This window comes from Prionailurus viverrinus, chromosome C1 (assembly GCF_022837055.1).
Source record: "Prionailurus viverrinus isolate Anna chromosome C1, UM_Priviv_1.0, whole genome shotgun sequence".
NCBI classification, from domain to species: domain Eukaryota; kingdom Metazoa; phylum Chordata; class Mammalia; order Carnivora; family Felidae; genus Prionailurus; species Prionailurus viverrinus.
The window spans coordinates 159046012-159067668 of NC_062568.1; the positions used below are offsets into that span (position 1 = coordinate 159046012).

Genomic DNA, 21657 nt, shown 5'->3' on the forward strand with positions numbered 1-21657 from the left:
AGTTGAGGAATAGTATGAAAGGGAAAAAAAATTTTTGGAACGGGGGAGGGGCATTTCTCTTACATATTTGGAAAGAGCTAACAGTAAACAGTGAGAATAGATAGAAAACAAGTTTTTAGGCTTATATTCCTTTTTACTTTTCCATAACCTTTTTTAGTTCAGAGTCTTAAAAAAAAAAAACTCTATGTGGGGCTTCCCTAGAATTCTAATGAAACAAATAATATCTATGTCAAGGCCCATGAGTTCCAAACAACATCACAACAGGATTTAAGAGCCTTTTTTCTAAATTTACTCCTGGGCAAATTCCTAAAACTCCTAGGCAGATGAATTGGTACATCCTGGCCAGACATCGGTGACTAAGGTACTTCTATTTTTAAAGTATGTGCACAGACCAATACTTATCCTCATGTAGAAAGGACATAAACATGCATCTGGAAAGGCAGCAGATAGGGGCTTAATGTTTGTTGAGTGCCTGGTATATGATGCCACCTTTACAGTGCCATCTCGTTTAATCATCTCCCAGTTCACATGATAATGCAATTGAGACTCAGGGAAAATAATTCGTCCAAGGGCACACAGCTGCCATAGTGAGAAGCAGAACTGAGATTCTCACCCTGATTTGACTATAAAAATCTTCCCTATGATTTAGCCATGTGAGGGACATGGGATAAGAGATTAAATGACCCCTCTTTGTTTTGAACATTCCTAAAGCTGCCTTGCTTACCTCCTGCCTTACCACTGATTTGTCTTTATTCTTCTGTCTTCTTTGGCAAGCAGAGTAAGAATCAGAATTCTTGAACCCAGTCTATAAATATGTTAAAGAAAGTGATGACTTGGTGTTTGCAAAGCCATAGATTAATTTTATCTTCATGGAACTTATAATCTAGCTGAGAAGATTTATTTCCTTATTAACAAATGTATGGTAGGTACCTACCAAACTTTGTTTTAGGCAATGGGGGTAGAGCTGTTATCAAAACTGTTTAACACTGTTGCCCTTCGTGGAGTTTTCCTTCTAGTAGAGGAGACAAAAAATGAATGATAATACAGTGAGTAAAATATTTGTTGGTGGTAAATGTTAATAACTGTGATGATAAATAGTAATGGAGAAAAGGCAAGGAAGGGGGATGAGGAGTACTGCAGAGAATAGGGTTACATTTTGTGTCAATACCTAAAAAAGGGAGGGGATGAGCCACATCAGTTTCTGGAGGGAAGAACAAGTAAAAGACCCTGAAGTGGGAGTGTTGCGGTGTGTTCAGGGAACATGGGAGGCCAGTGTGATGGCAGTAGAGTGAATGAGATGAGATGAGCCATACAGGTAGTGGGGTGGAGTGATAGATTGAGGACTACTTTTAAGAGAGAGGAAGACAGAGGGTTTTGATTAAACGAATGACATGATCTGATTTAGTTTTAACAGAATTACTTTGCCCACTATGTTGAGATTAGGTGGAATGAGGAGGGAAAGTATGAAATGATTAACACCAATGCCTTTCATTCATGTAGGAATCATAAGACATTTATAATAACATTTGGTATTTATATGGTCTTAATAACAGCCATGAGGAGACACTTCTGCACATTCTCATAGGAGCTTTCAGCAGCTGTCATCACACAAGTGTCACAGAGTAGCTGTTTAGACTGGTACCTCTCACAAAGGCTATGGTTGTCTGCCTGGAAGACTTAATAGAAGAAAAGACAGTTAGGTAAGGCCTTGAACCATAGGTAGGATTTGGAGAGATGGAAAACAGAAGTATAAGTATTCCAGCCATTGAGTGCTGCATGAGCAAAACAAAGGCATGGAGCTGGAAATGCAGATGTTGGATGGGAGACTGGGACGGTGGGCAGTAGGTACTCCATAAGAGGGATTTCACAAGGGTACTACTGGAAAAGTGGGCCAGCACTTGAGTGAGTGAGGAAGGAGGAATACCCAGCTTGGGAGATACTGTGAGAGTTACTACTGACCCACAGATAATAGGGGTTTGCTTACTCAATACAGTTAAGTCCTCTTTGGGATGACCAAAGACAAAGAGGCCTTATTATATGTAGGACTTCTTGATTTTCTGGGTGAACGGGTGTGCAGCCATGAAGATGAGGAAAAGCAGCAACTGGCAAAATCTGGTTCTTCTTTTTGGCAGTATTCGCTCCTGGTGTGCCTTGACATTTTGACTTTTATCCCTATTGGGTGTCTATTGTGTCCCAATGAGTGTTTTGAAATGATCTATTGTCCTGTTACATAATTTAAGTATAGAATTTAAATTATATAATTAACATGTAATTTTAGATAGCTTATTGTTACATAAATTATATAATTAAATTCTCACTTCAATCCTGTAAGAGTGGTATTCTGATCACCATTTCACAGATGGGCTCATTTCACAGAGCTCATTTCACAGATGGGCTCATTTCACAGAGCTGAGAGTTTAAGTAACTTGTCCCACATCACAGAGCTTTGTAACATTTAGTCATTTTTGAGAGACAGAGCATGAGCGGCGAAGGGGCAGAGAGAGAGGGAGACACAGAATCTGAAGCAGGCTCCAGGCTCTGAGCTGTCAGTACAGAGCCTGATGCAGGGCTTGAATTTACAACCTGCGAGATCATGACCTGAGCCGAAGTCAGATGCTTAACCGACTGAGCCACCCAGGCACCCCATCACAGAGCTTTGTAAATGTCATAGTCAACAATTATGTGGTTTTTATTCAATCCTGTGTCACCTCTGTGCTTCTCTCTGTTCAGATTGGAAAGCTCTGGAAGGTGATATATATACAGAGGCAACACAGCTCTGCTTTACTTGGCTGGTGAGAAAGATGAAAAAGGGCTCCCAGGAGCTGCTATGTGGGGAGTTGACATGGGTGTAGGAAGAATATACCCAGAGGTCCAGTTTCAATTATTTGGCAGGAATTACTATATGTTAGGAAATGTCAGTAAAAATCAAACTGCCTTGGCTCATAGGCTTGGGTATAAATTGACCTATTTTACATGTGGAATACAGAAGGCAGCATCTAGTCTGGGAGGCAGAGCTACATGGCTAAACACATGAGCAGATATGTCAGCCACAAAGGGAGATGGACATAGTCTGGACCTTAGGACTTTTGCTCTCTGGCCATGGAGTTGCTATATGGAAGGCATTTTTAGCATATATTTGTAGAGTGGATATCTAATTGTCTCAGGCTAGTAAATATGTCTGGAGCTGTAAGTCTAGAAGAGATAGATTGTGTTTGTGTGGCTTTGGAAGATCAGAAGTGGCCAGAGCAGAGGTGGCACTGTTCAGCACTTTTCCAGCCAGTCTTGCAGTATTCTAACTAGACCCTGTCTGTAGTGCATTGGAGCCTTGTCTTTTTCTTCTGTTTATCTCCTGGCTCTGTCACAGCATGTTGAGTGAATTAATGGTAGTGCTGTGATCTGAATATTAGGCAAGTGGAAGATTGCTTGAGATTTAAAAAAGTGAATCTTTAGGATGGTCAAATATATAAATAACAAATCCAGAGTATCAGAGGTCATCATATTTAATGTGAATATTTATGGAGCCAATAGATTGAGAAGTTTTTTGTGTAAAGTATTAGAAGATACTAATTCCAAACCATTTGGTAGTGATGTATCAAGATTCATATAGATTCACATCTGGCCTGTTTCCCTTTCTTTTTTCACCATCCTCTTCTTCCCCTCCTCCCAGCTTCCCCGCATTCCCAAAGTGCATCTCCCCTCTGAGTCTAGGAGTAGCAGAGCTGACAGGGAAAGAGCGAGTAGGGAATATATATTTTCTGATTGTTTACCATGTGCCAAGATTAGGGCCTGGTTCTTTATGCAAGTTATCTCACTTTATCTGCAAACAAGCCTAGAGAGATAGTATTACTCTTATTAATACAGAAATAGAATCTCAGATAAATTAATAAATTTGCCAAGGGGCACAAAGCTGGCAGTATATTCAAGATTTGAACCAAGACCTAACTCCACAAAGTCCATGTCTTTTCATTACACTAACTATGCTAGGGATATAGGGTCCGGGCCTCATCCTTACGGTGATTCCATAGTATTCCAGGGTATTCTTTGTCTTCTTCAATCCTACACTGCTCCATTACTTCCATCCAGGTGAAATCAGCTTAATATAAAAATCAAATTGTGGGAGGGGGGATGGGCTAAATGAGTAAGGGGCATTAAGGAATCTACTGAAATCATTGCTTCACTATATACTGACTAATTTGGATGTAAATTTTAAAAAATAAAAAATGAAGTTAAATCAATGAATCAATCAATCAATAAACTTGTAGTATAAAAAGAAAAAAAAGGAAAAAAAGATTGTCTTGACAGGAAAAATAAAGAAAGCATTGTTATATTGAGGTTGTCCTGGGAGGGGGAACCCAGATGACAGGATGTTGTGAGTTCAGATGGGGCTGGAGGCCGAGGGAAATTGCCTGTCATGTAGATGTGCATGTGAACCTCAGAGAATTTTAGCTTCAGTCAGGAAGGCTATAGTAAGCCATCTCCGTGGGTCCTAGCCCAGCTACCAAGGAAATCATCTACTTGATGCACTAGAAAACCTGAAACGTTCCTAGAAGAGTCTGAGAGATCAAACTCTTAAAAAAAAAAAAAAAAAAAAGGAAAGAAAGAAAAGAAATGGAAAAACTACTAGATGAAGGAAAAGATGAAGCTCTATGAAACTGGCACAAAGATTGGGTTCGTGAGGGTCTGGAGTTTCTTTGGGCCATCACAGATACTCAGTTAAGCAGTTATTTACTGTATTGCTACAAAGTGTCAGGCCTGTGCAAGGGACTTTGTAGAGCTCAGAGTAAGGCTTTGGAAATATATAGGCTTATGGGAACAAAATAAGGACTGGTATCTCTTCTATCAAGTGGAGCAGGGGCCATAAGGGAGGAAGCTGTTTCAGTGGAGAAAATCAGAGGGATACGGGTTTTATTCTGGTCCATTATTAGGATGCTTTGTGACCCTCAGCAAGTTATCTTATGACTCTGGAACTCAGTTTCTTCATCTGTAAAATGAACATCTTGCCAGGGATATTGTACTTTGTAGAAATATTGCCATGGCAGATGTATGTTAAATGCTTGACATGGAATAGACTTTAGTAAATGGTCACAATTTGATGATTAAGTGCTGTGACTGCCTGATCTTCCTTTCTTACTTGTAGGGAGCTATCTAGGCATTTCTCACCCTGCTGCAACTGGTATGGTGCTGGAACCCCAGAGCCCAGAGGAGAATAGAACTAATTTCAAATTAGTGGCAAGTTCATGAATCAAGGGGTCAGGCAAAAGATGGGGGGCCCAACCCAGGACAGGCATGTCTGAAATCAGAGTCTAGGCCAGGCTGCCAGCTGGAGACCCAAAAGAGTCACAGGTGTCAGGCTTAGCAGAAGAACACATCAGAACAGTCTCTTGACATGCTCCTGAGCTCCTCTGGCTTACTTTCACTTAGTGACTGGGGCAGGAAGCTGTGTATCCCATGTGGGTTTGAAGTCCCTGCAGAGAATAGACAAGTATAATCAGTGTCCCTCATGTGCGAACCCTCGGTGGTCGGTGTGGTGGACAAGTGAGGGGTATGAGAAACCAACTCATGTCAAGGGCTCAGATGATAGGTTCTCCACTGTGAACTTGATTCTAGTCAGAAAGCAGGTCTGTGAATCCCCCAGGATCTGCATGTTTACTTAAAAATTGGGATGTTTTTCATTCTTACTAAAAATTACATTTCTTTGTTTTGAATAATTATTTTTGAAAATCCAGGAAATAGAAATAAAAAAGAAATCACCTCTGAGCTCACTCACCATCTTTCTAGACTTTTTTCTGATGCATATCAATGTACATATTCATGTTTATGTAAATAAAATGGGATTAGACAATATTTAATGTTTTGTGAGATTATTTTTTCATTTAAGATGTCATTGCCTGTTTTCATATTATATGATTTTATGAGATACATAATATTCTATTGTGTGGATTTATATAATTCCCCCTTGGGACATTTACCCCTTATCTAATTTTTTGCTGTTATGAATTTTGTGGTAAACACTTTCTTGATAAGTCTCTGAAGATGTACACAATTCTTCCATGGAGTAGGTTGCTAGGTCAAAAGGATAAGCAGAATTCTAAGGTTTATGATTTCAACAAATTGCATTCCAGAAAGGTGGTGTAAAATTGGCACTCCTGTTGGCAGGTGTGTGCAAGCATTCATTTCCCCAGTGGATAATGCCATGATGAGGGAGCATCTCTTACTTGGTAGATGAAGATTCCATATTATCTGTTGTAATTTTACATACTGTTGATCTATGAAGGTAGCTTCCACCCCCGTACCAGTCTCCCTTCCATGTGTTGTTCCTTCATTCCTCCCTGATGGTGGTTTTCTTTTTTGCAGCATTGCTGGGAGCCTGGTGTATTCCTACATCACTTTCTCTGAGGAACAGCTGAGCAAGCAGTCAGAGGCCAGTAACAAGCTGGACATTAAGGGGAAAGGAGCAGTATGACCCAGAGGATCGCTTCCACTACTTAGGCCCAAGCTTTTGATCAACTGAGAACACTGGCATTTCTTACACAGACACTCAGGTGTCTTGATTACAGAGAAAATACCATTCCTTTGCACTTGTACAATCTGAGGATTGATTGCTGCCTTTTAAAATTTTATGAGAGAAGCTTATAATTGACTCTATTTTAAATATGCCATTGGAATTAATTTATATCAAACTGGAAAATGTACCGGGCTTTTTAATTTATTTCTTTTATGCTGACAATGAACCATCAGTGTTTTGAAAATATTTTATTCCATAGTTTGATATCCAGGTATCCCTTAGAGCTGCATCTATAAAGTGCTCCAACTGGAGCCTCTGCATTGAAATTGTTGCTGCATATTGAGGTAGCTCAGTCTTCCTTCTACTGGAAATGCAGCCAAGTATCTAAAGTTTCTCCTTTTAGAATTTTATTTCTTAAGGATTTTTCTTCATAAGGATATTATCCCTGCATTTGCTAAAGATGACAACTTTGGCACTAAAAAACTACATGTGCCTTGAGGTTGTATTGGTTTCCATGTTGGCTCCCCTGGGAATTCATGGAATGAGCAGAGTGCATTCCTTGAAATTATGCTATTCCCTTTTTGTTGTGTAAGATGGGGATGATGAAGGGATAGAGGAAGGAGGCCATCTGTATGATTCATTCATTCAGCTCAAATGTACTGGGTATGCAATATGTACCTGGCATTACGCTAAGTGCTGGGGGTGCACAGATGTTTTTGGAGGTAGTTGAATGATCTCACTCTTGCTTTCATGACTGAGGGTTAAGAGAGAAAACTTAACTTTATGATCCATCCAGAAGATGCTGCGACTCTGAACAAGTCACAGAAACTTTCTTCAGCTCTTAGAAACTGCGAATCTGTAAACGGGGTTAGAAGTACCTGCCTCTACCCACCCCACAATGGTTTGCTACCATATGCTACAGTGTGAGATGACATGTATATGAAGAGCGGCATATTGTTTATTTATTTTTAAAAAAATTTTATTATTTTTTTAAACTCTGTACCCAACGTGGGCTTCAACTCGTGACCCCAAGATCACGAGTCATATATATGAAGAGCAGCTATATTTTGTTGCAAACCATGCAGCTCAGCCTTCCTTCTCTGAGTGAGAATGGCAGGCAGGCAAGGTGGACGCTGTCTTTTTCCTGTGCTTCCCTCCTCTTGGTTTGGTTGCTACTCTGTTTACTCCTCTTTGAATTAATACAAGTAGGTCTTATATTTCTGAATGTATTGGTTTGAGGGGAAAGCCTTTTTAGAGGTTTCTGCATTGTCAAGGCTTAGTCTTTGTTCAGCGTGTTGCTGTTACAGCCATCACCATCCTTTCTCCTTAAATGGCGTGAGCATACCTGTGTCTTTGCATTGTTCACCTACATCCTGTGTCCCTTGGCTTACCTTATGAGCACGTCAGCTTCTCTTGAGACCTTTGCTGCATCCTGGGAGAGCAGCTGTGAATAGGCACTGCCTAAATTGCCTCTTTGAGCAGGCAGGGGATTCACTCACACAGCCCTGTGATTTGGTGCAGAGACATCCACCGACTTCACGTATGAGTGTCTGCACAGGCCAGTTGTGCAGTCAGTGTGCAAGAGGCTGGGTGCTTTTGCACTGGTGCACACTAACTTCTCTTTCATTAGGTTTGGAATCCATAGGGCTCTACTGATCTAAACAGTTGGTATTTGGGTGGCTTAACAGGAGGCCTGGAAGGTTTTGATTTCTTTTTATTTTTTAAAAAATTACATTGAGGTCATTTTCATATTCATGTGTTTCTTTTATTTGGGTTTGTTTTTACTAAAGCCTGATCAGTGGTATTGGGTCCCTAGAATTAACCTCACGGCCAACTTCCAGGCCAAAAGCTCACTTTTTTCCAGGATCATCTGATCTGAGAAAATTCCACTGGGAGCATAGGATATTATCTTGTGTAAGATGATTTTTATTGTCTTTGTTTTATCAATGAGAAGACTCAGAGAGGATAAGTGACTTGTTAATAAGTAAAAATTCATGTTTCTTCCATTGAGCCATGCTGCCATTTTCCTCTGAGGAAGTGAGGAAATGGAGATGGCTGGCTGAGTCAGCCAAGGAGGCAAGTGTTTGTTTGAATTTGGAGCCTAAGAGGAATAGGCTTTGCAAATTAGGGGCAGTGATGTGTCACTCTACATGCCAGAGCTTGTGTCTACCTTCCAGGCTGGGCTCGTTTGATAGATATGGCCTGCCACTGCCTGGTTTTGGCTGGGCACAGTGGAAAGGCCTTGTGAGAGCTAATTTTATTGATTCTCTTTCTTCTTCTGTCAAGTCACATGTAGGGAACTTTGATATTAGAAATCATTTGTGTTGTAGAATTTCCCGTCATGAAAGGCCTTTGGCTGTGTCTGTAGCTGTTGTGCTAGAATTCCAGCAAGGGTTGAACTGCTTCTTGGGGGTCAGGTTCCTTGAAGATCTGTCATCACTCCAGGTTTGAGAATATCATGTGTAATTACAGCCTCACTACATGCACATGACCTTAGGGCCCTCCACCTGGGCCGAACCTTCTGGCCAGACACAGTACAGCAAGTCGCAGCTTCTGCCCTGTCAATGTTCTGATTCCCTCTTTGACTACCACCAACATGTCAAGATAAGAGAGAGTAGCCTGGGGGAGTTGGAGACTGAATAGACTGGCCAGCCGTTTTGGAGTTTTTCAGTTATGTGCAGACTTGGGTATAGTGCACTAGAGATTTACCTGGTATTCTCACATCACCCAGAGTGTCTGGATTTTGCCCCAAGGTTGATATCTTACAAGGCAAAAATTCTATGACCTATTAACTACCTCCTGGGAGAAAGAGAGGCAACTTTAGAGTTAAATCCTTGATTTTCCCTTTGAGACAGATGAGCTGTGATGAGTTTTGAAAACCCAATTCTGTATGACTAGGGGCTCCTCTTCTTGAGGTAATGACAGCAGGGTCCTTTGTGGCCCATCTGCTTTTAGTCGGTGTCAGATTGATTGTGGTCTGGTTGACCCGACTGCATGTGGCCAACGTGTCAGGTGACTTTTAATTGCTTCATCTGGCTCTTGACTTTATAAGTCATTTGTAGGATCCAGTGTGGACATAGGCTTAAAATACCATGCATCTGCAAGTTTTCTGTAGTCCTGTTGTATCAAGAATCCATGGAAAGTTCAGGTCAGTAAAGCTGATACAGATTCTTCACCGAAAGAATAGTAGAGTTTCATATTTGACTGGTTTGGAATAGTGCCTAGGATTTTGGGCCTGCTTTCGTTATTATGGTTTCATCAGTGAGCAGAGATTTTTTGAGCATCTTTCTTATGCCAGGGCATTATGCCAAGCTCTGGGGAAACCACCCTGAACAGGACATAGTTCTTGCTCTCAAGGAATGTATAATTCTTGAGCCAGACCCATAGTGAAAGGAGATGAAAGCAGTCAGTGATTTGTAAGTTAAGAGCTGCCTGCAGTTACCACCACGGATTAGGGTGTCCCACCCACCCATGAGCTGAAGCATTTTTTTTAATCTAAAAGGACTTTACAACTCAAACTACTAGCTCTGCGATAAGTGCCAGGCCATTAGAATTCGTGAATGGCCTGGGTTCCTCCTCCCTCTGCTTCGCATATTGTTTCTTGCCCCATAACTGTGTACTATAGGAGGTACCCCTTATCTGCGGTTTCCGTTTCTTCAGTTTCAGTCATCTGTGGCCAAGGAAGGTCTGGAAGCACGGGATCATCCTCCTGACAAATCTTCAGAAGGTCAGTAGTAGCCGAATGCTAGTCACGATGCCGCATCATTCCCCTCCACCTCCTCAGTAGGCATCGGATCACCTCACACTGTCACGAGGGCGAGCGCGGTACCATAAGATACTTTGAGAGCGGCCACTTTTACATAACTTTTATTACAGTATATTACCATTTTTCCATTTTATTATTAGTTGTTAATCTCCTACTGTGCCTAATTTATAAATTAAACTTTATCATAGGTATGTATGTGTAGGAAAAAACGTGTAGGGTTCTGTACTATCTGTGGTTTCAGGCATCCACTAGGGGTCTTTCTTGGAACGTATCCCCTGTGAATAAGGGGGTACCTCTGTATTGGTTCCTCCTTATGAACAAGGCTATAATTGATTTTTCCCTCCTTGAGGGAAAAATGGTAATATTCACAGTAAGTGAGACAATGGATGCGAAACCACTGAGCACAATGCCCTAGTACGTGTTAGGCACTCAGCAAGTGTTATTACTGTCACTATTTCATGGTGAGGCTGGAAGCAAACTAGATTCTTAATCTGTGCTCCTTAAATGCTGGAGGCCTGGGCAATGTGTGTATTTCTTGAAAAATGTGACCCTTTATTTCATTGCCTCTAGAGCGCTTAAATAACAGTAGTCTTCCTTTTTTAAATACTTACTGGATATAATTATGGCCGTTATGTGATGCCACATGTGATGTGATTCCACCTGTTTTTAAAAAGGAACAAAATTACTTCTATTTTGATGGTGAATTTCAAAACAGAAAAAAATATTTTTATCTTCACCTCAGAATGGTGATTCAGTTAAAACTTTCCCAATTGCTCCTCTGCAGGCCAGACCTGCCTTCTTCCTTGCTCCACGCTGCCTGTGCATCCACGTTTATCTCAGTTGTTGGTGCTTATAGATCTTTGGCATCATCACCTGTCTTCTAGCTCTTACCTTTAAAGGGGTGCCACTTCGTGACGGGATGAAAAGATATTCAATGGTGGGTTTTTTTAAGCTTTCTTTTTTGAGTTACTTTAAAAAAAAGAAATTTACTGGTTAGATTTATTGTCTCACAAAAATGTTTTTAGAGATTATTTTGTTCATAAGTGTTTCTTTCTCATGCTGATGATCAACTGATTTTTTGTCTATAAATGTTGGCCTATCATAGTATTTTTTTCAATACAGATCCTATTTACCAAATGACCATTTTAGTGGTTTTAAAAGGTACTAAGGATTGAGATGTGTAAATCAGGTGACCTAAACATGAAAATTATGTGCCTAAATATTTTTGTAAAGGTGTCAAATAAATACTTTTTCCTGAACACATGTATTAAAATTCCTTTCTAAGTGCAAAGAGCCATTAAGTCTGCCCACATTCAAGAGGATGGCATCCAGTTAGTTGATTGAAACCTAGTAATAAAATAGTTTGCCATTGTGGTATATAATAGAAATCTATATTTGGTCTTTGTCCCTGTTCCTCCTGGCACATAGCTTCCAAGACTCTTGTACTTTATAAGTGCTATAAGAGTATCTTTTTTTGTTATATTTAGTTTTGTTCCAAGTTGTTGAAATAGTTCTGTAGCCATAAAGATGAAATGAGTATCTTTTATTTTTCATAATGAGCCTTTTAACCAACTGCACCTGACTTTGTTAAGGACGGGTGGGGGCTGGTTGTGGGGGGAACCAACCATGGCAGTTTGGGTTGTGAGCTTTCAGGCTCCTTGCCCCACCTGCCTAGGTGAAGGGGAGAGGGACTGGAGGTTAAATCAATTGCCAATGTCCAGTGATTTAATCATGTCAACATAGTGAAGGCTCCATAAAAATCCCTGAACTACGAGGTTTGGACAGCTTCCAGGTTGCTGAATGCATGGAGGTGCTGGGAGGGTGGTGCGTCTGGAGGGGACAGGGGTGGCCCACACCCTTGCCACACACCTCGCCCTATGTATGCCTCTCTTCCATCTGGCTGTTCCTGAGTTACGTCCTTTTGTAGGAAACCAGTAGTTTAGTAAATAAACTGTTTTCCTGAGTTCTGTGAACAACTCTAACAAAGTATTCAAACCTGAGGGGGAGGTCCTGGGAACCTTGATTTATAGCTGATTGGTCAGACATAAAGGTTAACAACATGGACTTGTGATTTGCTTTGGAAAGGGGTGGGGGAGGTGAACCGACGTATGGGACCGAGCCTGGGAGTCTTGTGGGGCTGCCAGCTCCAGAGTGAGTCAGAACTGGGTGGTAGTTAACCCAACTAGTGTTGCAGATTTGTTTGGTAAATAGTGAGTAGAGTATTGAGAGAAAACACAGGAAAAATTTTTGCTTTATAGCCACCCAAGTATTTTGTACGACTCACACATATGATTAAATATCTGTCTCTGGCACAGTTGTGGTAATTTCAAAAGAAAGAAATGCTAATCTTTCTACTTTTAAAATATTTCATCTGCTTAGTCAGGAGTCTGAGCCTCTGAATAGCTTTACCGGGACATAACCCCAAAATAAAATATGCTCATCAAGAGAGGCATTTTGGTACAGGCAAGCTCAACTGAATTACGAGTACATGAAGGCTTTAAAAAAGATTGTGGCAAAATACCTATAGCATGAAATTTACCATCTTAACCATTTTTAAGTGTACAGTTCAGTAGTATTAAGTCTATTCACATTGTTGTGCAACCAGTCTCCTGAGTTTTTCATCTTGAAAAACTGAAATCCATGCCCATTAAACAGTTCCCCATTTCCCCCTTTGTTCCGGCCCTGGGAAACCACCATTCTACTTTCTGTCCATGAATTTGGCTACTGTAGAACACCTCATATAAGTGAAATCATACAGTATTTATTTGTCTTTTTGCTACTGGCTCATTTCACATAACATAATGTCCTTGAGGTCCATTCATATTGTAGCATGTTGTCATAGTTTCTTTCCTTTTTAAGGCTGAATAATATTCTATTGTGTGTATATAGCACATTTTATTTATCCATTCATCCATTGATGGACATTGGGTTGCTTCCACTCTTGGCATTGTAAATAATACTGCAAAAAGTGGGTGTCTTAATCAGTTTTGACTGCTCTAAAAAATGACTGTAGTGGGGCGCCTGGGTGGCACAGTCGGTTAAGTGTCCGACTTCAGCCAGGTCACGATCTCGCGGTCCGTGAGTTCGAGCCCCGCGTCGGGCTCTGGGCTGATGGCTCAGAGCCTGGAGCCTGTTTCCGATTCTGTGTCTCCCTCTCTCTCTGCCCCTCCCCCGTTCATGCTCTGTCTCTCTCTGTCCCCAAGATAAATACACGTTGAAAAAAAAAATTAAAAAAAAAAATGACTGTAGAATGAGTGGCTTAAACAACAAACATATATTCTCACCTTGGAGAAGAAGCTGGAAAGTTCAAGATCAAAGTGCTTGCAGATCTTGCGTCTGGTAAGAGCCTGCTTCCTGGTTTGTGGAATGTCCATCTTCTCTTATCCTCACATGGTGGAGAGCAGAGAGGAAGCTTTGTTTTGCCTCTTCTTTTTTTTTTTTTTTTTTTTAATTTTTTTTTTCAACGTTTTTATTTATTTTTGGGACAGAGAGAGACAGAGCATGAACGGGGGAGGGGCAGAGAGAGAGGGAGACACAGAATTGGAAACAGGCTCCAGGCTCCGAGCCATCAGCCCAGAGCCTGACACGGGGCTCGAACTCACGGACCACGAGATCGTGACCTGGCTGAAGTCGGACACTTAACTGACTGCGCCACCCAGGCGCCCCTGTCTTGCCTTTTCTTATAGGGCACTAATCCTATCGTGAGGGCTCCACCCTTACGACCTAATTACTTCCTGAAAGCCCCATCTCCAAATATCATCACGTTGGGGATTAGGGTTTTAACATAAGATTTTCATTCAGATTCTGTGTCTCCCTCTCTCTCTGCCCCTCCCCTGTTCATGCTCTGTCTCTCTCTGTCCCAAAAATAAACGTTAAAAAAAATTAAAAAAAGATTTTGGGGTAACACAGAATCTACAGTGATGTGTGCAAATATGTTTTCTTTTGAAATTACTGGGTCATACAGTAATTCTATTGTTGTTGTTATTTTTTTGAGGAACTCCCATACTGTTTTCTGTTGTGGTTGCACATTTTACATTCCAACCAGTGTGCACAAGGGTCCCAATTTCTTCACATCCTTGGTAACGTTTACTTTGTTTTACTGAAAGTAGCCAGCCTAGTGTTTGTGAGGTGATCATATTGTGGTTTTGATTTGTATTTTCCTAATGATTAGTGGTGTTGAGTATCTTTTCATATGCGTGTTGGCCATTTATATGCAATTTTTTTTGGAGAAATGTCTACTCAAGTCCATTTTTTTAATTGGACTTTTTGTTGATTTGTCATTCTTTGTATATTCTAATTTCAACCCTTTATAAAATATATTATTTGCAAATATTTTCTTCTCCGTAGGTTGCCTTTCATTCTTGTTGTATCCTTTGATGCAGTTTTAAATTTTGATGTAGTGCAGTTTATCTATTTTTACTTCTGTTGACTGTGCTTTGTCCATTGTCATGAAGCTTTTCCCCTATGTTTTTTTCTTCAAGGAGTTTTGTAAAATTACATCGTGCATTTAAGTCTTATATCCATTTTTAGTTTTTGTATGTGGTAGAAAGTCAGGGTTTAATTCCATTCTTTTGCATGTTAGTATTTAGTTTTATTGACACCATTTGTTGAAGAGACTGCCCTTAAGGCAGGTTTTAAAAATCCTCTTAGAATTTGACAAATTTGTGAGTTATATGCTCTTTCATTCAGCCCCTTGCTGGTTTCTTGTCTCAATGTGGCTTCCCTGCACAGGGCTGTCATTATCGGAGACCACCACAGAAGAGGCACTGCTGACAGGAGCAAAGCACAGGGCTGGTGCCTTCATGTATCCATAGCAGGTGAGCAGTTACTGGTTACTCCCAGGACTTCCCTACAGCTCTCATCGCATCAACCGTTCATCCCTCCATCAAGCTAGACCGAGCTCACTGGGGCTGGCACCCAGGCCCCCAGCAGAGGCCTGACACAACCATATTTAACAGATGAAGCCGAGTGAAGTAAATCGTTCCGTGTGGTTGTGAAACCCACATTCAGACCCCGGTCAGCTGGACTCAGGAGACTTTTGCTCTTCACCACGTTAGGTTCTTGTCTCGCTTTGTCTGCTTGTGATAGACTTGGTGGTACCAAGCTCATCATCACTATATTCCTGTCAAATGCCATTCTTCTTCCAGAATTCATACACCATGGATTTGAAGCTTAGGCGTGAGCCGGTAGCTGGTTAAATCTGAGAAGCCAAAGCAGACAGGCCTTTCCAGTTGTGCTGATGGGGCCCTCTTGTGGCAGCAGCTGCCACTGGGGGAATAAATGATGGCAAGCAGTGTGCATGAGAAACAATTATTTTTTTTTATTTTATTTTTTTCAACGTTTATTTATTTTTGGGACAGAGAGAGACAGAGCATGAACGGGGGAGGGGCAGAGAGAGAGGGAGACACAGAATCGGAAACAGGCTCCAGGCTCTGAGCCATCAGCCCAGAGCCCGACGCGGGGCTCGAACTCACGGACCGCGAGATCGTGACCTGGCTGAAGTCGGACGCTTAACCGACTGCGCCACCCAGGCGCCCGAGAAACAATTATTTACTGAGGGCCTACTGTGTTCCTTCATGGAGTCAGGCCTTTATCATGTCTTTTCATATTACAGTACTGTTGCACGAATAGTGGCTTAGGCAAAGCTCAGGGGTTTGTCCAGCTTCCCTCAGCTGATAAATTTAAATCTGGACTTTAATTCCTAAACCTTTTCTTCCCAAAGAATTCCAGATAACATGCCTCTATTAGGAGAATGCAGAAGGAGGATTTCATCAAGATTTGCCTCATCATGTGTGCTTATCCTTCAGGTAATTTTTTTCAATGAATATTTTTGAGGACAGTATCTACAAATGACGGAATCATGAAACTGAGGTAATTGTAAGAATGTGGGGGAGGAATATCATCCTAAGAATGGTAGGAAAACTTTCCTTGGAGAAATGGTATTTGAGCTGATTCCTGAAGGACACCTAGTATTGAACTGAGGAAATGTTGGAGGGGACAGCCCTCGAGCACTCCAGAGCCAGTGTATCTGCTTCTGTCTGAAATGCATCCCTGTTTAATGTCTTTCCAGCAAATGCCCTCCTCTCTGTGGGCCTTCCCTGACCAGCCTCTCTGAGATTGCACTCCACCATTGTCCGTATTTCCCTCCTGTGCTTTCTCTTGGCAGCATGTGTCTCTTTTGATGAGGTGTAAGCTTTATGAAGGCACAGATGTTGGTCTGTTTTGCTCACTGCAGTGTCCCTGGCACCTAGAAAGAATAGCGCTGGGCACACTGTGGGTACACATTCCCAAATGAATACCTCTAGACAAGAGTACCTGACTAATGGCTACATTTTTAAAGCATAGCAAGGCAGAAACATGGCCTCATCTTCCTTTTAGAAAGCTCACGGCAGCTGTAGTATTGGGATTGTAGGTCAGGAGTTGATAAGAGAGGGGCCAGGCAGATTCAGAGTGTGAATCTAAATGAATGCAGTCAATACATCGTTAGTGGTTGAGCTTGTGGCACCTACTTGCTTAAAGCTGTGCAAATTAGAACAAAACAAAAGGTTGCCAGGCAGATTTGGCCCACTGGCTACTGGTGTGCCTAAATCGAGGACCTGCTATAAACCAGATTTGCACTGTAACAGGATCACCAAGGATGCTGTGCAGATTACTGTTCGGGGGGGGGGGGGGGTGGGGGGTGTCAGAGAAAGGCAGGACTGTACAGATAAATACATCAGCTATAGAAGATTGTTGTGTCCTGGTGAGACATGATGGGGTGCTGTAGTGTAGCTGTGAAAGCACAGAATAGAAACAGTATTTGAGTTATTTTAGGAGGTACAATTAACAGGTGATAATGAAATCTGTTTCTAATTTTTATAAGTAAGGCTATAGTGAATTTCTTTTGCCTAAGTCTATTCTATTCAAGGAGACCATCTGAACTTCAGGAGATCAAAGATGAACATTTTTAAGGTATTTAAGGTTTCCAAATGTTTTCCAAAAAGGTAGTTTTTTAAGTATAGCAAACTTTGGAATACTTGCTACGCAACAGTAAAAATAAATTTACTTAGCATTTGCTACATGCTGGGTAGGCATTTTTTCTTAGCACCTTACATATTGATACATTTTAGTCCCATAAGCAGTCCTTTAAAGTAAGTTTTACTGTTCTTATTTTAGAGGTGAGGAAAAAGAGGCAGAAAAAGGTTCCATTATTGACCAGTGGTAATTGTGAAAAAGTATTTGCTTTACAGAATGTAAATTTGCCTTTCTGTAAGGCCTACCTTTTGCTCTGTCTGCAGAGCCGGCTGGAACAAGCAGTACAGTGTAACGTTTGAGTGTGGAGGAAGTGTCAAATTACTTCTTTTAAATCAAATCAGAGGAGTCCCCATTTTACCACCTAGCAGGAAATTCAATGCCAGTCCTTCTCTAAGGTTAAACCGGATTCAAAGGAATTATATGGTGCCTTGAAAATAGAAGAAGGATCTTCTTGTCTTCAGCCCTTCATGGTCACCGCTAAACTCCTTGGTAACTGTCTCTGAGGTATTCTTTGAAGGCAGGTGGCATTGCAGATTCCAAACTTTGGCACGGTGTAAGTCTCAGTGCCTGAAGTCCAGCGTGACCTACACATGCAGCCTCCTCTGAGGTCTCGTAAAGAATGAACTCGCATTCCAACTATTCTCAGAGCCTACTGACCAGCTTTTTTTCCCAGCTTGAGGGAATTTCTCCTTTCCAGAACTTAGACTTGAGGGAAAAAAAGGGTAGCACAGGTTGTTTGTAGATAATATCCGCTTTCTGCCCTGCAACACTCATCTTCTCTAAACACAAAGATCTAACTTAGGAACATAGTTGAATAAATGCAGATCATTGGAAAATACTAAGTCCGCTTCCCAAGACAGCTCAGTTTCCCCATTTGTAAAAATTTGTAATGCTGTGAGAATCAGTTTATAATGACTGTTTAGCACAGTGCATATAACAGTAATCACTCGTTAATGGCATCTGATAATACTTGCAATAGGCTTTAGATGCCAAATGAACCTTTTTTCTTTGACCAACACGTGCTCCTTTTGAGGAATGCCTCTTCCCCAGCTGCTCAAGCCAAATTAACCTAAAAAGTGCTGTTGCCTTGAGAGCCATTTGCCTAGCCACAATGATGGGTTGGCTAAAGGGTGGCTAATAACTCACTTTCTGGGCCGTAGGGACTGACTGGTCAAGGGTTGAGCCCATTGCTCTAGCCATAAATACATAGACACTTAAACTATTAAGTACTATGAAGCAAAAGGACAGAGGAATCTGCCCTTGTCTAAGCAGCTCAGTCTGAGGTTGTCGGACATTTTTCCATTTGGGGCCGTAGGTTTTCCCCTTCCATAAACTGAGGACTGCAGGGAAGGCTCCAGAGGGGTCATGTCTGGACTTTGGTGGACTCTTCTCACCAGCTGCTTCATCTATAGGGTACTTGCTGGCTCTTTAGAAGGGCTCTGGTGAAGCTGCTGTGGATACCAGAATACACTGTTCGTGTATGTTTGGCTTCCTGTTCACGCGCCTCTTTGCCAGTTATGTAGCAAAGTAAATTGGGATCGACTGCCAAATGAGTGCTAGCAAAATTTGAAGGCTACTACAGGTTTCCGATTCTGAAATCCAAGTTTTTTTCTTGAGTTTGTTGCCAAACTCATTTGGCAGCAATATCGGACCTGAAATGTGTGCGAATATGAATACATTTTACGGTGGCCATTAAGTGTTTAACCGTAGGTTCGAGACCTGGTTGTGGATATTCTTTAAAACATAGCACCTCTCTAAGAGCTGAAAAATTCTGGTCACAAGAATTTTGGAAAAGGGACCGTACACCTGTACTACTGCTGGATCTTCATCTAGTGCTCTCTAGAGAGGATTGATTTCCTTATGTATTTTTTTAATGTGTGATTTTTAAATCCCAAGAGCTCTGTGATACTGGCACAGTAAGTTTCACCTGTATTTTATAGTTGGGCAGTTGAGGTGTTTATGCTACTTTTAAATGCAAATGCCTGTCTACTGAACACCGGAGGGCAAATACAGACAGTGACGTAGTAGAGAGGCCACGAGGCAAAGCAGTTCATGAAGCTCATAATTCAGGCTATTTGGAAGCTCAGAACCACGTCCTCCGAATAAATTTCCATCAACCACAAACTATGTTCAAAGGGGACTACTGGTGTATTCATACTCAGAATGACTGGTACTACTCTTAGCTCACAGCCAGGTCTCTCATGTTCACTCAGCTGAAGCATAGCTAGCTGACAAGGGAGGAAAAAGTATTGAAAAGCCCCATTTTGGAGCAAGCTCTTTCACTAAATCTGGATTTTCTTTCTGGTCAGCAATTTACAGTGGCTCAGGTTAGTCTGATGCCACTCTCGCTGCTTGATCTCTTACAGTTCTGAGAGAAATCATTTCAGGGTCCCTATCTCCTCTTGTTCTCTTTATACAAAGTTTTAAGTGTATAGTCCTTAATCCAAAGTCCATCGTCTTTCAGAGAGAAAAGAGTAAAACCATGTATTTTACAACTACCTGAACTCTACAAGCAAGTTCTAGCTGGTGTGCAGAAAGACAGATTTAGCCAACTCTACAGTCAACCATTCATGTTAACGAGAATATTAGAAAGTGTATTTGTTTTATAACCAAGTCAAATGTGCATTAGGCCTCCCTCACTTTTCCCAAACTTTAGGAGGTCAGGAGACTCCCTACTCTTGTAGTAGTCGTACTCAGTGGACAGTGACAAAAGGGGGGAAGTCCTGAATAATCCACAGCTGTTACGTTACCGTTAAAAATAAGTGGTCTTTCTTAGCGGAACTGTATGTAGATTTACTGTTGCTTAATTTCTAACAGAAACATTAAGCTCAAGGACAATCTTAGCTAGAATTCTCTGGCACAGAGTCTGGTAAACTGTTTCCCTGAGATCATGCCTGTTTCTTCCTTTTGCATGCTCTGTGCTCAGCATACACTTCTACCACTACTAATGAATGCCTTCTCTTTGAAAAAGAAAACATGCCACACGTTATCTGAAGCCACAAGCCAAGCCTAGTAGCTGGTACAAGTATAGGCCCAGATATTTGCCGGAGAAGACGATAAAAGCAAACTTGTCACTGTTGACATTTAAATGTGAAGAAGCCTTTCCTATCAGTTGGCACAAAGGAGAACTGGGAGTTCAGCTCCATGGCAGTTTCCTCAATGTCCTTCACAGACTAGGTTGCCTTTAAGATGGTGTTCAGAGGTCTTCGAGCAAGCAAAATGACATTTTGAATATATCATACATCCTAAATAAGTCATAGGAGCTAGTATAAACACAAGTGAAAATAAAAAAAAAATCATGGTCAGAAAAGGAAAAACTCATGTACTTACAGATGTCAAAAGATGTCAGCTCGGTACCTAAGAGTACGTAATAAATGAGGTTATGAAAAACTGCTATTATTAGAAAATGAGGCTAATCCATCAGCCCATGACTTGTAAGACTTTGCAAAGGATTAAACTTGATTATTGAAGAGTTGATTTTATGATTAAAAATTTTAAATAGTGGAATCATAGAATACAGAAAAAGTTATTTTTAAAAAGAACAAAAGGTTTACAATTTGGAAAATTCCTATTCTTCCCCATATGACTTTCCACACTGGCAATTTTCATGAATATGGATTACGTGTGGGAAACTTTTTATTTCTGTTTTGGCATTTAGTAGTGATACAGAGCCAGTTACGCACCTCTAGAGTCATCAGCATATACCTTGCCTATGGAAACTCACCGACCCTCACTTATTAAAAATGCCCAATTTTCCATTTAGAAAAAAGTAAATATTGTGACAGAAGTTTTTTGAAAAATATTATGTGATACGAACTGCACTACAAAAGATGGGGTAAATTTCTAATTACATAGTTTAGAGGAAGGTGGGTGAATAAAGGTCTGCAAACCAAAAGATCCCCTTGGAGGAAAAAAAAGACAAAAATACATCATCTAAGATGAGGTCAAAGGGACCAGAAGCCACTCAAACACTAGTTCATGTGAGAGATCTAGGAGAAGGACGGCCAGAGATTATACATATTTTGCATTGTAAACAGTATGTATTATATACACTTAAAATCTGTAATTAAAACCTAGTGAATCAATCTAATGAAAATCATTCACACGGCATTATGTAGACAAGTATGTTTAAAAAAATATTTTAATAAGCATATTCAGAATGGCAGACAGGGAATGGGAAACGGGAATTATTTTACAGTGCAAAATTACTATGCATAAATTTAAAAACATCTAATTCATAATTTTAAATGCCTATTTAAATATTCAAATACATTTTAAAGCTCAACAGATTTATGTTGAACTGAGTTGCAGATTCTGAACTCCATTTGAAAACACATCATAAAACAGAATACCATTTCAAATGAAAATGATA

At 40.8% G+C, this 21657-nt stretch overlaps 1 protein-coding gene across 1 annotated transcript in view; it reads left to right on the top strand.

Annotated features, from left to right (window-relative positions):
- Positions 1-11530, top strand: part of SLC35D1 (solute carrier family 35 member D1) — a 51065-nt gene extending 39535 nt beyond the window's left edge. The window contains exon 12 of the mRNA XM_047872273.1: positions 6355-11530. Within this exon, the coding sequence (XP_047728229.1) occupies positions 6355-6463 (109 nt within the window). The 3' untranslated portion in view covers positions 6464-11530. The remainder of the gene's footprint in view (positions 1-6354) is intronic.
- Positions 11531-21657: the final 10127 nt, after the last annotated feature.